Genomic DNA, 14,110 nt, shown 5'->3' on the forward strand with positions numbered 1-14,110 from the left:
CATAGTAAAAGCCATATATAGCAAACCAGTTGCTAACATTAAACTAAATGGAGAGAACCTTGAAGCAATCCCACTAAATCAGGGACTAAACAAGGCTGACCACTCTCTTCCTACTTATTCAATATAGTTCTTGAAGTTCTAGCCAGAGCAATCAGACAACAAAAGGAAATCAAGGGGATACAGATTGGTAAAGAAGAAGTCAAAATATCACTATTTGCAAATGATATGATAGTATATTTAAGTGATCCCAAAAGTTCCACCAGAGAAGTACTAAAGCTGATAAACAACTTTAGCCAAGTGGCTGGGTATAAAATTAACTCAAATAAATCAGTTGCCTTCCTCTACACAAAAGAGAAACAAGCCAAGAAAGAAACTAGGGAAATGACACTCTTCATAATAGACCCAAACAATATAAAGTACCTTGGTGTGACTTTAACCAAGCAAGTAAAAGATCTGTACAATAAGACCTTCAAGACTCTGAAGAAAGAAATTGAAGAAGACCTCAGAAGATGGAAAGATCTCCCATGCTCATGGATTGGCAGGATTAACATAGTAAAAATGGTCATTTTACCAAAAGCGATCTACAGATTCAATGCAATCCCCATCAAAATACCTATCCAATTCTTCAGAGAGTTAGACAGAACAATTTGCAAATTCATCTGGAATAACAAAAAACCCAGGATAGTTAAAACTATTCTCAACAATAAAAGGACTTCAGGGGGAATCATTGTCCCTGAACTCAAGCAGTATTACAGAGCAACAGTGATAAAAACTGCATGGTATTGGTACAGAGACAGACAGATAGACCATGAAACAGAATTGAAGACCCAGAAATGAAGCCAAACACCTATGGGCATTTGATTTTTGACAAAGGAGCCAAAACCATCAAATGGAAAAAAGATAGCATTTTCAGAATGGTGCTGGTTCAACTGGAGGTCAACATGTAGAAGAATGCAGATCGATCCATGCTTATCACCCTGTACAAAGCTTAAGTCCAACTGGATCAATGACCTCCACATCAAACCAGATACACTCAAACTAATAGAAGAAAAACTAGGGAAGCATCTGGAACACATGGGCCCTGGAAAAAATTTCCTGAACAAAACACCAATGGCTTATGCTCTAAGATCAAGAATCGACAAATGGGAGCTCAGAAACCCGCAAAACTTCTGTAAGGCAAAGGACACTGTGGTTAGGACAAAACGGCAACCAACAGATTGGGAAAAGATCTTTACCAATCCTCCAAAATATACAAAGAACTCAAGAAGTTAGACCGCAGGGAGTCAAATAACCCTATTAAAAAATGGGGTTCAGAACTAAACAAAGAATTCACAGCTGAGGAATGCTGAATGGCTGAGAAACACCTAAAGAAATGTTCAACATCTTTAGTCATAAGGGAAATGCAAATCAAAACAACCCTGAGATTTCACCTTACACCAGTGAGAATGGCTAAGATCAAAAATTCAGGTGACAGTGGAAGGGGAAGCCCTGGGTCCTGCTAAGACTGAACCCCCAGTGAACTAGACTATGTGGGGAGGGTGGCAATGGGGGGAGGTTTGGGAGGGGAACACCCACAAGGAAGGGGAGGGGGGAGGGTGATGTCTGTCCGGAAACCGGGAAAGGGAATAACACTTGAAATGTATATAAGAAATACTCAAGATAATAAAAAAAAAAATAAATAAATAAATAAAAAAAATTCAGGTGACAACAAATGCTGGCGAGGATGTGGAAAAAGATGAACACGCCTCCATTGTTGTTGGGATTGCAGACTGGTAAAAGCATTCTGGAAATTAGTCTGGAGGTTCCTCATAAAATTGGACATTGAACTGCCTGAGGATCCAGCTGTACCTCTCTTGGGCATATACCCAGAAGATGCCCCAACATATAAAAAAGACACGTGCTCCACTATGTTCATAGCAGCCTTATTTATAATAGCTAGAAGCTGGAAAGAACCCAGATGCCCTTCAACAGAGGAATGGATACAGAAAATGTGGTAAATTTACACAATGGAATATTACTCAGCTATCAAAAACAACGACTTTATGAAATTCATAGGCAAATGGTCGGAACTGGAAAATATCATCCTGAGTGAGGTAACCCAATCACAGAAAAACACACATGGTATGCACTCATTGATAAGTGGCTATTAGCCCAAATGTTTGAATTACCCTAGATGCATAGAACACATGAAACTCAAGACGGATGATCAAAATGTGAATGCTTCACTCCTTCTTTAAAAGGGAGAACAAGAATACCCTTGGCAGGGAATAGAGAAGCAAAGATTAAAACAGAGACAGAAGGAACACCCATTCAGAGCCTGCCCCACATGTGGCCCATACATATACAGCCACCCAATTAGACAAGATGGATGAAGCAAAGAAGTGCAGGCCGACAGGAGCTGGATGTAGATCTCTCCTGAGAGACAGAGCCAGAATACAGCAAATACAGAGGCGAATGCCAGCAGCAAACCACTGAACTGAGAATAGGACCTCCGTTGAAGGAATCAGAGAAAGAACTGGAAGAGCTTGAAGGGGCTCGAGACCCCTTATGAACAACAATGCCAAGCAACTAGAGCTTCCAGGGACTAAGCCACTACCTAAAGACTATACATGGACTGACCCTGGACTCTGACCTCATAGGTAGTATTGAATATCCTTGTAAGATCACCAGTGGAAGGGGAAGCCCTTGGTCCTGCTAAGACTGAACCCCCAGTCTGAACCTGATTGCTGGGGGGAGGGCGACAATGGGGGGAGGATGGGGAGGGGAACACCCATAAAGAAGGCGAGGGGTAGGGATTAGTGGGATGTTTGCCTGGAAACCGGGAAAGGGAATAACATTCGAAATGTAAATAAGAAATACTGAAGTTAATAAAAAAAATCACCTAAAAAAAATGAATGTTTGATGAAGTGAAATAAACTTACCGTGCTGGGGATTACAAATCGCCCCTGAGAAAATACAAAGAGGGGATTCTATTAATTATCTAGGGTATAAAATAAGCCTACAAAGGATTAGGCCACAAAAGGTGCAAATCAAAAGAAATCAATTAAGGACACTTAATGATTTTCAGAAACTACTCGGAGATATTAACTGATTGAGGCCTGTGATTGGCTTGACCACTCAAGAGTTGAGCAATTTATTTCAAATGTTACAAGGCGATAAAGATTTAAATAGCCCAAGGAAACTATCAGCTGAGGCTGAGGAAGAGCTAGCTTTGGTAGAAAGGAAATTGCAGGACACACAGCTAGATCGTATTGATCCAAAGATGGCCTGAATATTAGTCATCTTACCCTCTACTCATTCCCCTCAGGAATTCTCATGCAGAGGGAAGATTATATCTTAGAATGGATATTTTTAGCACATAAACAGAGTAAGAAACTGAAAACCTACATTGAGAAGGTCTCTGAATTGATACTTAAAGGAAAATTGAGACTTCGACAATTAGTTGGAATGGATCCGGCTGAAATTGTGGTACCTTTTACTAATGCAGAAATTGCCTCTTTGTGGGTACAAAATGAACATTGGCAAAGAGCCTGCAGTAACTTCTTAGGAGAGATTAACAACAGATACCCTAAAAGCAAGCGACTTCAGTTCATAAAACGAACTAACTGGATCCTCCCTCGTATAATAAAGGGAACTCCAATATCTGGAGCCCCTACATTTTACACTGATGCCAGTAAGTCAGGAAAGGCAGGATATAAATCAGAAAATGTAAGCAAGGTGACTGAGAGTCCCTATAAATCAGTTCAAAAATCTGAATTGTATGCAATACTCATGGTGTTGTCAAATTTTCAAGAGCCTCTTAATATAGTAACTGACTCTCAATATGCAGAAAGGGTTGTTTTACACATAGAGACTGCTGAACTTATTCAGGATTATTCTGAATTGACATCACTATTTATTCAGCTACAACAAAAGATCAGAAATAGGAGTTACCCACTATATATAACACACATAAGATCCCATACAGGTAGCCAGGCCCTCTGGCGCAAGGTAATAATGAAATTGACCAGCTACTGATAGGAAGTGTACTAGAGGCTTCAGAATTCCATAAAAAACACCATGTTAACAGCAAAGGCTTAAAGAAAGAATTCTCTATCACTTGGCAACAAGCCAAGGAGATTGTGAGGCAATGTCCTACTTGCTCGTTATATAATCAAACTCCATTGCCTACAGGAACTAACCCTAAGGGCACCCAAAGAAATGAAATTTGGCAAATAGATGTTCTCCATTTTACAGAGTTTGGTAAGCTGAAATACATACACCATACTATAGATACATATTCAGGATTTCAATGGGCAACTGCCTTAGCGTCAGAAAAGGCTGATTCTGTAATTACACATTTGTTAGCAGTTATGGCTATAATGGGAATACCCATACAAATTAAAACGGACAATGGTCCAGCATATATCTCTAACAAGTTTAAACACTTCTTTGAATATTATAATATAAAACATGTTACAGGTATACCACACAATCCTACAGGACAAGCGATTGTGGAGAGATCTAATCGAAGTCTAAAGGAGATGCTTAACAGGCAAAAAGGGGCAACAAAAACTCCCAGAGATAGGCTACATAGTGCTTTATTAACCTTAAATTTTTTAAATGCTGATGAACAAAACAGCACAGACATTGGATTGTGGAAAAGACTACTGAACTAAACCAGCCTGCTTATATTAAGGATATTCTGACGTCAGAATGGAAAATGGGAAATGTGTTACGCTGGGGAAGGGGTTATGCCTATGTTTCTACAGGAGAAGAAAAGCTGTGGGTTCCTTCCAAGCTGATAGATCAGACATGACAAGGGGAGACCTCCTGAAGTCCTTGGCAACACAGAAGAAAAGGGAGACTAAGACAATCAACAAATAGGTAATGTATATGTGAGGATGTTTAGGTCTCCATGTATGAACTGGCTGAGACTAAAATGTCTATAAATAGCCAGTAACATTTTGAGTACGAATTTCTCATAACTTATTACATGCATCCTGTAAAATGGCATGTATTACAAAATTATGTTACGGTTTGATTATATGATCAAACTAACCTGAAGAAAGGCAGTCACCTTCCTTTGCTGATCTTTATTAACTAAGCTGTGCACCCTGCTTACTCCATGTGGATGCGCTTACAGAACTATCTGATGCTTGTAAGTCTTGTGTGCTGCAGGATGAAAGAAGAGAAAGACAGCCCTGAAATGATCCACAGTCTGGGATGCTGAGATTCCGGGACATTCGTGTTTGATTCCCCTCAATTACACTGAAGCTGCTTCATTTAAAGGCTTGCTTTCAGAACGTTTACAGAATGGCCAGCTTACTTATCCAGCCCTTCAGACTGTCATAGTCAAGATGTCAGCTAAGCAATGAACTTTCTCAGCACAGAGTGACTGGCAGGCAAATCCCGGCTAGCTCTACTTTGACAAAGCCAACTTTTCCTAATTCCCCTTGGGCCCCAGAAGGGAATTCTTCACCCCAATTCAGCTGGAAGCAGACAAGGAAGATCGTCGTCCCAGTTCCTTATGTTGGGGTGGATGGTTCTGGTTATTCTAAGAGCTGTGGATATGTTTTCTTTTAAGGGATACAATACAAATGTAGCTTTGGGCAGGGGGAACTAGAGAATTTAAACTCAGGGATTGCTACCTTTCCTTTCCTCTTTTCTATCCTTAGTTTTAAAAAGGGGGGGAGGGGTGATATAGTAATACATAGAAGTTAGAGAAATAGACAAACAGGGATAGATTAGCAAACTTACTCTTAAACAAAATTTTACAGCTATATCTTACATTGATAGAAATGTTTGTAATTGATACAAAGTTGAAGCTGCAATCTTTTCATTGGTACAGAATGCATTTTACATAAATGCGAGGTTTTCATTGGTATACTTTCTAATTGATTTATAATTGAGATTAATATTGCTACTTTAACATAAGCATTGTGCCTCCACTATGCATCTAAGAATACAAGTCTTAGACCCAGTCCTATAACTGCTATTATACATTATTTTTAGTTGATTAACCAGTACCAGCTAAAGGCCAGATAGCAAAGTCATGGTTCTGAGTCAGTTTAGATGAGTTTTAGAAATACTTCGATTAGAGAGGGCCAACGGTATTCTATGCTTAACAGTTCAGAAATGCCTATGTAGATAGGAAATCTTCAAGGGCGTCAGAAGTCCACAGAATAACCCGTTTATGGACATTTCTTTGTCTAGATCATTTGACTAGAGACCTGTCTGCCCCTGACAGGACACCTTAGACTCAAAGAAGAAATTGAGCATCAATGGAGTTGCTCAAATCGTGGTGACACAGCCACTGAGCAAAATTGCTTCAATTCATCTACAGACAAAACACTGTCCAGAAAAGGACAAATTATGCAGAATAGTCGACTGATAATCTCTGCCAAGGCAGGGTGATCAGCCCTTCAAAATCTGCATTACAAAGGTCTGTCAGATGATCCTGGGCCAGAAGGCTGAAGACTGATGCTCCGACCTATTAAGGAATAGGGGGACTGTCCAGGTGATCAGCAGTCTCTATAAATTGGCTAAGCTTGGAAGCCATGTTTTGTGCTTCCCATATTTTCGGGTAATATTAATCATTCTTGGATTTCTGATGTGGTTGGAGACTGGTAGTCTCATAGACAACCCAAGCAGTTTAGTATTGAGAAAGATGATAAATGTGTTAGGGTGGTTTTCAGGTGGCATAGGATCTAGAACCAGGATATAGTCAGGTATAGTTTTTAGTATAGATGACATGGTTAATGAACAAAATTGATGGACTGGGTAATGAATGTATTGTTGGTTTTATAAATTGCAGAACGGTAATAATAATACTTAGTTCACATATGTATAGGGAAAAGGTTTTTTAACTGGACAAAAAGGGGGAAATGTTGTGGTTTGCCTTGGAGTTCTCTCTGAATTTGTAAAATAAAGGGAAGAGTGAGAGATTTGGGCAGAGGGAGGAGTCGGGAGCGAGAGGGGAGGAGTCATGGGAGGAGAAAGGAAAGGAGTGAGGAGAGAGTCGTTGTAAGAGAAGGAGAAGCTGGAGACCTGGCAAATAAAAGGTGCAAGGGATGAGGGATTTGGGAGCTAGGAATAGGACAGTATAGGGTGGATCTGCCCAATCTAGAGGCTAGATTGTTTTCATATTAATTGAGTTGCATTTTCTTTGTACAGGCCGATTCGGGTTGGAGAGGAAACTGCAACATAGAAACAGAAGAAACACTACCCAAGTCATTCTTTGAAGATACAAGAATCATACATAATCATAGTAAAAGCAATATACAGCAAACCGGTAGCCAATATCAAACTAAATGAGAGAAACTTTAAACAATCCCACTAAAATCAGCAGGTTTCCTTTCTTGCTTTGAGGATTACAGTTAAGTGACTGGATGAATGTCAGAAGTGACTTTGAACTTGGACTTTTAACATTGTGGAGACTGATATAGACTATGGGAACTTTTGAAGTTGGACTAAATATATTTTGCATTTTGTCCTTCAGTTTTTCTTAGAAGGGGGAACAAAATTATTCATAGGAGGAGATACAGTGACAAAGTTTGGAGCAGAGACTGAAGGAATCGCCATTCAGAGCCTGCTCCATCTGGGAATCCAGCCCATATACCCCACAGCCACCAAACCCAGGCACTATTGGGAATGCCAAGAGGTGCATGCTGACAGGACCCTGATATAGCTGTCTCCTGAGAGGCTCTGCCAGAGCATGACAAATATAGAGGTGGATTCTCACAGCCAACCATTGAACTGAGAATGGGGTCCCCAATGGAGGAGTTAGAAAAAGGATTGAAGGAGCTGAAGGGGTTAGTAATCCCATAAGTACAACAATACCAACTCACCAGAGCTCCCAGGGACTAAACCACCATCCAAAGAGTACACATGGCAGACCCATGGCTCTGCATATGTTGCAGAGGATGGCCTTTGTGGCACCAATGGGAGGAGAAGCCCTTGGTCCTGCCAAGGCTGGACCCCAGTCCTCACCAGTGTAGGGAAATGTCAGGGCAGGGAGGCAGAAAGGGGTGGGAGGACAGGTGGGGGAACACTCTTATACAAGAAGGGGGAGGAGTTATGGGATGAAGGTTTATGGACAGGATACAGGCAAAGGGGGATAACATTTGAAATGTAAATAAAAAATCCAATAAAAAGCATGAAAAATTTATTGTAACATTTAAAACAATGCTCTAATATATGCAGATATTCCTATTTCCTTTTTAAAATTTTGTTTTAGAAAAGTTTTGCAACCTACTTCCATTTCCATATTTCTCTCATGAAATTCTACTTTTATTTGACTAGCCCAAATACCTCACTTAGTCACACAAGAACTTTACATCTATTCAAACGATAAATTCTTCTTTTAATGTGTAACATTCTATGACTTTGTACTGTAACAAAGGTCTGCATACACAACTTAGTACCAATGGGTTCACAATAATTTTAGTACACACCTGCACCAGAATAAATAGGTAATGCATGAGAATGGTTAGAAAATCTCCCAGAATAAATGCTAAATGAAAAACATTATAACTAAATGAGGAAGGAATATGAATATGGATTCCTAAGAGGGAAATAAAGAATTATAATCTGAAACTTACCCTTATTATGTACTACTCCTGATGAAAATTCAAATGCACCCAAAAGCAAAAGCATAACATATATAAGTGGTGGTTCCATCTGTTGAAATAAATGAAAATTAATTCCATTCAGCTATTCTGAAAATACTATTCTGCATTTTTAAAAATAGACCCAAATACACAGAGGTAAGAAAACATCTTTTCAAGTGATAATTATTTTCTATTTGTGACAAAACCCAATGATAGGCTAGAGCTCGAGTGCATGCCTGGTAAGCATACAGCCCTCAATTTGAGCCCAGCACCCAAATCACAATTGGCCAATGAACACAACCCTGAAGCAGACATACAGCACTTTGCTAAGTTCTAAATCTCCTATTCAGGATTTAAAACACTTAAAACTATAGTTAATGTGAGAGACAGAGGCACAGGGCTCAGGGTTTTCCTCAACATAGATATCTGTGTGAGAAGTGAGATTTATGACCATGGATGGATCAATGATATGACCCAGAACCTTTATCAATAAATACTCTAGGGATGGTAGAGCTGAATACACACACACACACACACACACACACACACACACACACACACATATATATTTATATATATGAGGAAGGAATATGAATATGGATTCCTAAGAGGAAAATAAAGAATTATAGTCTGAAACATACCATTATTATGTACTACTCCTGATGAAATTTCAAACACATCTTTTACTATTCTAACAATATTTTGAGAGATAGTCTACATAGTTCCAAGTATCCTTGCATGTTATATCTATAGCCAGAATGCAAGTGTCTGATGCTCTTTATCCATGGCGTTTCTGCAGGTTCCTCTTTCAAGCAAACAGATGTAAAGGGAGTTGCAACACCAGGCCAGTTTCTATGGTGACTCTTCTAATATTAGTGTTCTTCTCCTGGGATGCATCTCATTATCATTTATAATGAAATTTGCATATTCAAGTCCTGATTCCCTAGGATGTGATCATAGTTGGAGAATAAGGTCATTGGCAGGTCTCTCACTGAAAATGTCTAGTGTCCTTAAAAGGAAAGTTGAAGCAAAGACAGAGTCAAGATAATCATCTAAAAATTCATGGGAGACTAGAACAGATCATTCTCTCATGGCCTAGAAGAAATCAACCATGGAAAGCCTAATGAAAGCCTTTTGACCTCAGGCTTCCAGCCTCCAAACTTGTGGAAAAAATTCTTTGGCTAAATCTGCCAAGTGTGTGGTGCTTTGTCTTAGAACCTTAGAAAATGCTGTTGGACGTTGGAAGTGGAGGAATTGAAAAGCGCTTCATGCTGATACTCTGCCTATGCTTTTCTCTGTTAGGAATTTCTTTTGTCTCTGACCTAGGAATCTAATGTTTTTCTTGCCAGCATCCAAGAAAACAGGCACTAGACTGACTTGTCAACTTTAAATAGACAGAAATCTCAGATTCTGGAGAGCTCCTGATAACTGCTCAACTAATTAGGAATTTCCCTCCTTCAAAATTTGATTTGTTTATTTAAGAATATTTAACGACCAAGTCCTCATATATCCATTGGAATTTTGAATATCATTTTTGTATATTGAGGGAGGTCTACTCTTCTGTTTACTCGGTTATTTTTAGAGAAAGGTCTCACTATGCTAGGCTGCAACTAACTATAGACACAAGTCTGTTCTTCAAACCATGAAGACAGGCCTGCCTCAGCCGCCAAGTGCCAGGATTTCAAAGCCATGTACCACAATACAACCTTTGAAAACTTTTAAAAGTCCATGTATTATTTGTTCTCCACAAACTAATGGTAAAGCCCTATTGTTGAAGACAGAAGTTACCTATCTCATTGAACAAGAAAAAGTTGATTTGATGCCTAACTAGGGCCTTCATCTCTACAAACCAGAGTTCGTAGTACTGAAAGGTAATTTTGCACACCATTGGAAGATAAAGGCAACAATCAACCTTGCTATAAACCTTCTGGTTAAATCCAATTAGAAAGTGATTGGGTTTAAATCCTACTCCATGAGATGGAACCCTAACACTGCTCAGGTTGCCAAGAACCTGAGGCTGAATAGGTTATGCAACTAGGAAAAAAACAAATAACTTTGATTCCTATCAAATTTCTGCTATACCTATAGAAGGATGCCTAAACTCAGCCATCACCAGAGAAACTTCTTATTGCAATGGTTGGGAACTAATGCAGGGCACAAAACTGGACAATGTGCTCCGTGTGAGAGACTTTGTAGTATCCAGTCCTAAAGGAGGTATTTTCATCAAACCACCCCCACTCAAGGCTCAGGGAGCTATGTAAAAGAGGAGGTGAAAAGATTTTAAGAGCCAGGCGATAGGTGACTCCAAGGAAACCGTATCTGCAAAACACACCAGGACTGATCTACATATGAACCTGAGTATGTAGACACTGTGGCAGCTGGGGTCTCAGCATTGAGGAGGGGAATGGGCATGGGTTCCCATCCCTAACCAAGGAGTTATCTCCCAATGACATCATCTTGAATAGGAAAAATTACTTTCAATGGAGTCTCACTGGGTATATTAACCATACTTCAAGGTAGGTTTCATGTCTAGCAGTACATGGCCAACATAAAACAAAATGCTAATTTTGTATCTTGTATTGCTTTGTTTTTGTTTTGTATTATTTTTGTTCTACTGGTCTTTGGCTTGGGTGTTATGGTTTTCCAAGTTTGTATTTATGGTTTTGTATATGTGTGTGTCTCTCTTTGTGTGTTTCTTGTGCTTTCTCTTTCTTATTATTTTCTTCTACTTTTCTGTTTGTTTTCTAAAGGGAGAATGGATAAAAGGTATGAAGTTGTGTGGGGACAAGAGGATTTAGGAGGAGTTGGCAGTGAGAAGCTGTGATCAGAATGTATTGTATGAAAATATGTTTTTGCTATTTTAAAATAAGTCCATGTTGTCAGTCACCCTTATAAAGAAGATGTCAGAAGGCAAGAGAAAAGAGCTATTATGTTAAAGTATACTAGTGTGGTGCTGGGCTCAATTATGTTTCTGTGTGAGAATAAGTTAAACATTAAGTTGAGATAATCCTTGCTTAATTTAGAAACAGTGCTGTTGTCAAAAATCATGTATTGGTTACATAAACATTTAAATTAAATGATAGAACACCATTAGAATCATTGGTGTTCCTCCTTACTTCAATGAAAATGCATTATGCCCTAGGTCTGCAGTTTGTTTGACCTATGGTATTGCTCTAATATACTATAATATCTTCAATATTGCTCTAATCCCTTTTATTAGGTAGGCATAAAATTGCTAATTTAATTTTATTGGATTAGGTTATGGCTTATCTTTGACAGAAGAACTAAGACCTTACTGTGAAAGACTTTAAACATTCATGTAGGGAAGAAATCTGAGGGAATTATAAGACAGACACATCTGAAGTGGGCTCAGGTTCCCTAGGACTCTTGCTAACTGCACACTCAGTTTTACAGGATTCAGCACTTTTACTTATTCTTTGAGTTTAATGACAGAATGCACCTTAGGGTTCCTGGTTGTTTGAATTATCTGCCCTCATAGTCTCAGTCATTTGAACACTTGGTTCTCAATTGATGGCGGCACTGTTAGGAGCTTTAGGAGATGTCACCTTGTTGGAGTAAGTATGTCATTCAAGGTGGGCTTTGAGAATTCAGTCTCTCTGTTTTATGCCTCTGGTGCGAGATGTGAGCCCTCAGCTTCTTTCTCTTTTTCCATGTCTTTGCTTTGCTACCATAGACTCTAACCCTCTGGAATCACAGGCCCAAACACACTCTTGCTTCTATAAGTTGCTTTGGTAATGTCATTTTATCACAGTAATAGAAAACTAACAATCACAAAAATACACACACTGATAAATGCATATTAGTCCAAAAGCTTGAATTACCCTAGATACAATCTACAGACCACAGGAAGCTCAAGAAGAAGGATGATCAAAGTGCGGATGCTTCACTTCTTCTTAAAAGGGGGAACAAAAATACTCATAGGAGAGGATAGGGAGGCAAAGTTTGGAGCAGAGAATGAAGGAATGCCCATTCAGAGCCTGCCCCACATGTGGCCCGTACATATACAGCCACCAAAACTAGGTAAGATTGATGAAGCTAAGAAGTACATGCAGACAGGAACCAGATATAGATGTCTCCTGAGAGACACAGCCAGAGCATATCAATGCTAGCAGCAAACCACTGAACTGAGAATGGGCCCCCGTTAGAGGAATTAGAGAAAGAATTGAAAGAGCTGAAGGGGCTTGCAACCCCATTAAAACAACAATGCCAATCAACCAGAGCTTCCAGGGACTAAACCACTAACCAAAGACTATCCATGGACTGACCCATGGCTTCATCTGCACATGTAGCAGAGGATGGCCTTATTGGGCACCAATGGAAGGAGAAGCCCTTGGTGTTGCCAAGGTTGGACCCTCAGTGTAGGGGCATGTCGGGGGGCAGGCGGGATGGGAAGAGGGGTGGATGGGTAGGGGAACACCCTTATAGTAGAAGGAGAGGAGGATGGGATAGGGGGCTTATGTCGGGGAAACAGGGAAAGGGAATAACATTTGAAATGTAAATTAAAAATCCAATAAAAATAAAGAAAAAAGAATTTTATTGATTAGATTTAGTAATTTCACAAAGAAAAGGAGCTGTCAACCATCACAGTGATATTTCTGTAAGTTATCCTACTTGTAAATATTATTAAGCAAGGATCACTGGTTTTTAGTTTCCCACTTTTTTCAGATGGACAATTAAATCTGACAAAATAAAATTATTCATAAAATAAAAGAAGAAAAAAGAAAAGTAACTAAGAAAATCCTTTCACGTTCATTACTACCTAGGGACAGATGAGCTGGAATCACGTAATCAATACTGGAAGATGTCAGAAAGTAAAAAATTCAAGGATATAAGAAATATGACTATATTTGACCTATCAATAACAAATATACTTGGTGACACATATCCTTGTCTCCTTTGTCTTTCAAAATAGCAATTATTTCTAACTTGAAACATCCTCTTTTCAACAGCCACCTCGTATCTAGAGAGACTGTCTAAATTTTAGCTTGAGTTAACCTTGAACAATTGAAGTATTTTTCAGTAGGCTGCTTTTCTAAGTTAACTTTTTATTCAGTAAGATTAATATTACATGTACTTACACTGTAATTACTGTACCTGATAGCTTCCTTACATAAAAATACTTTCTTAGTTCTACAACTTCTTTGTTCAGTTATATAAATTTCAATTTCTTACATTCAGATGTTACTTCTTATCACCATCGTTTCACTAGTCAGATTCAAACTGAAAGTTACATAATGGTACATGGCAATGTCTTTTACTTCTCCTTCTAACTTATTTTACAGTTAAATTGACAATAGCTGAACAACTCCATAGTTACCCATGCCTTTAGTTATTGCGGCTTTTATAACTATCTAGAGAAGTCACAGATTTGGAATTTCCCTCCTCTGATACCAAACACTGAGAACTTTTTACAAAAGTTCCTACAAAAGAAGGACCCTACCTTCTCTCCTTCTGGCTCATTTGTAACTATTCCATTGTCATAGAAAAGTGATTACTTT

General features: G+C 39.0%; 1 protein-coding gene and 1 long non-coding RNA gene across 3 annotated transcripts in view; one reads left to right on the forward strand and one right to left on the reverse strand.

Moving 5' to 3' along the window:
• Catsperb (cation channel sperm associated auxiliary subunit beta) overlaps positions 1 to 14,110 on the reverse strand; it is a 378,659-nt gene that overhangs the window by 315,263 nt on the left and 49,286 nt on the right. For both annotated transcript variants that reach the window (XM_063262696.1, XM_063262695.1), the window contains exon 2: positions 8,583 to 8,661. In XM_063262696.1, coding sequence (XP_063118766.1) covers positions 8,583 to 8,661 — 79 coding nt within the window. The remainder of the gene's footprint in view (positions 1 to 8,582; positions 8,662 to 14,110) is intronic.
• LOC134479250 (uncharacterized) lies at positions 2,829 to 12,981 on the forward strand. Its single transcript, XR_010052327.1, has 3 exons — positions 2,829 to 4,242; positions 4,729 to 4,866; positions 7,156 to 12,981. It is a non-coding gene; the product is annotated as an uncharacterized LOC134479250 (long non-coding RNA).

This window comes from Rattus norvegicus, chromosome 6, assembly GCF_036323735.1.
Source record: "Rattus norvegicus strain BN/NHsdMcwi chromosome 6, GRCr8, whole genome shotgun sequence".
In the NCBI taxonomy this organism is placed as follows: Eukaryota; Metazoa; Chordata; class Mammalia; order Rodentia; family Muridae; genus Rattus; species Rattus norvegicus.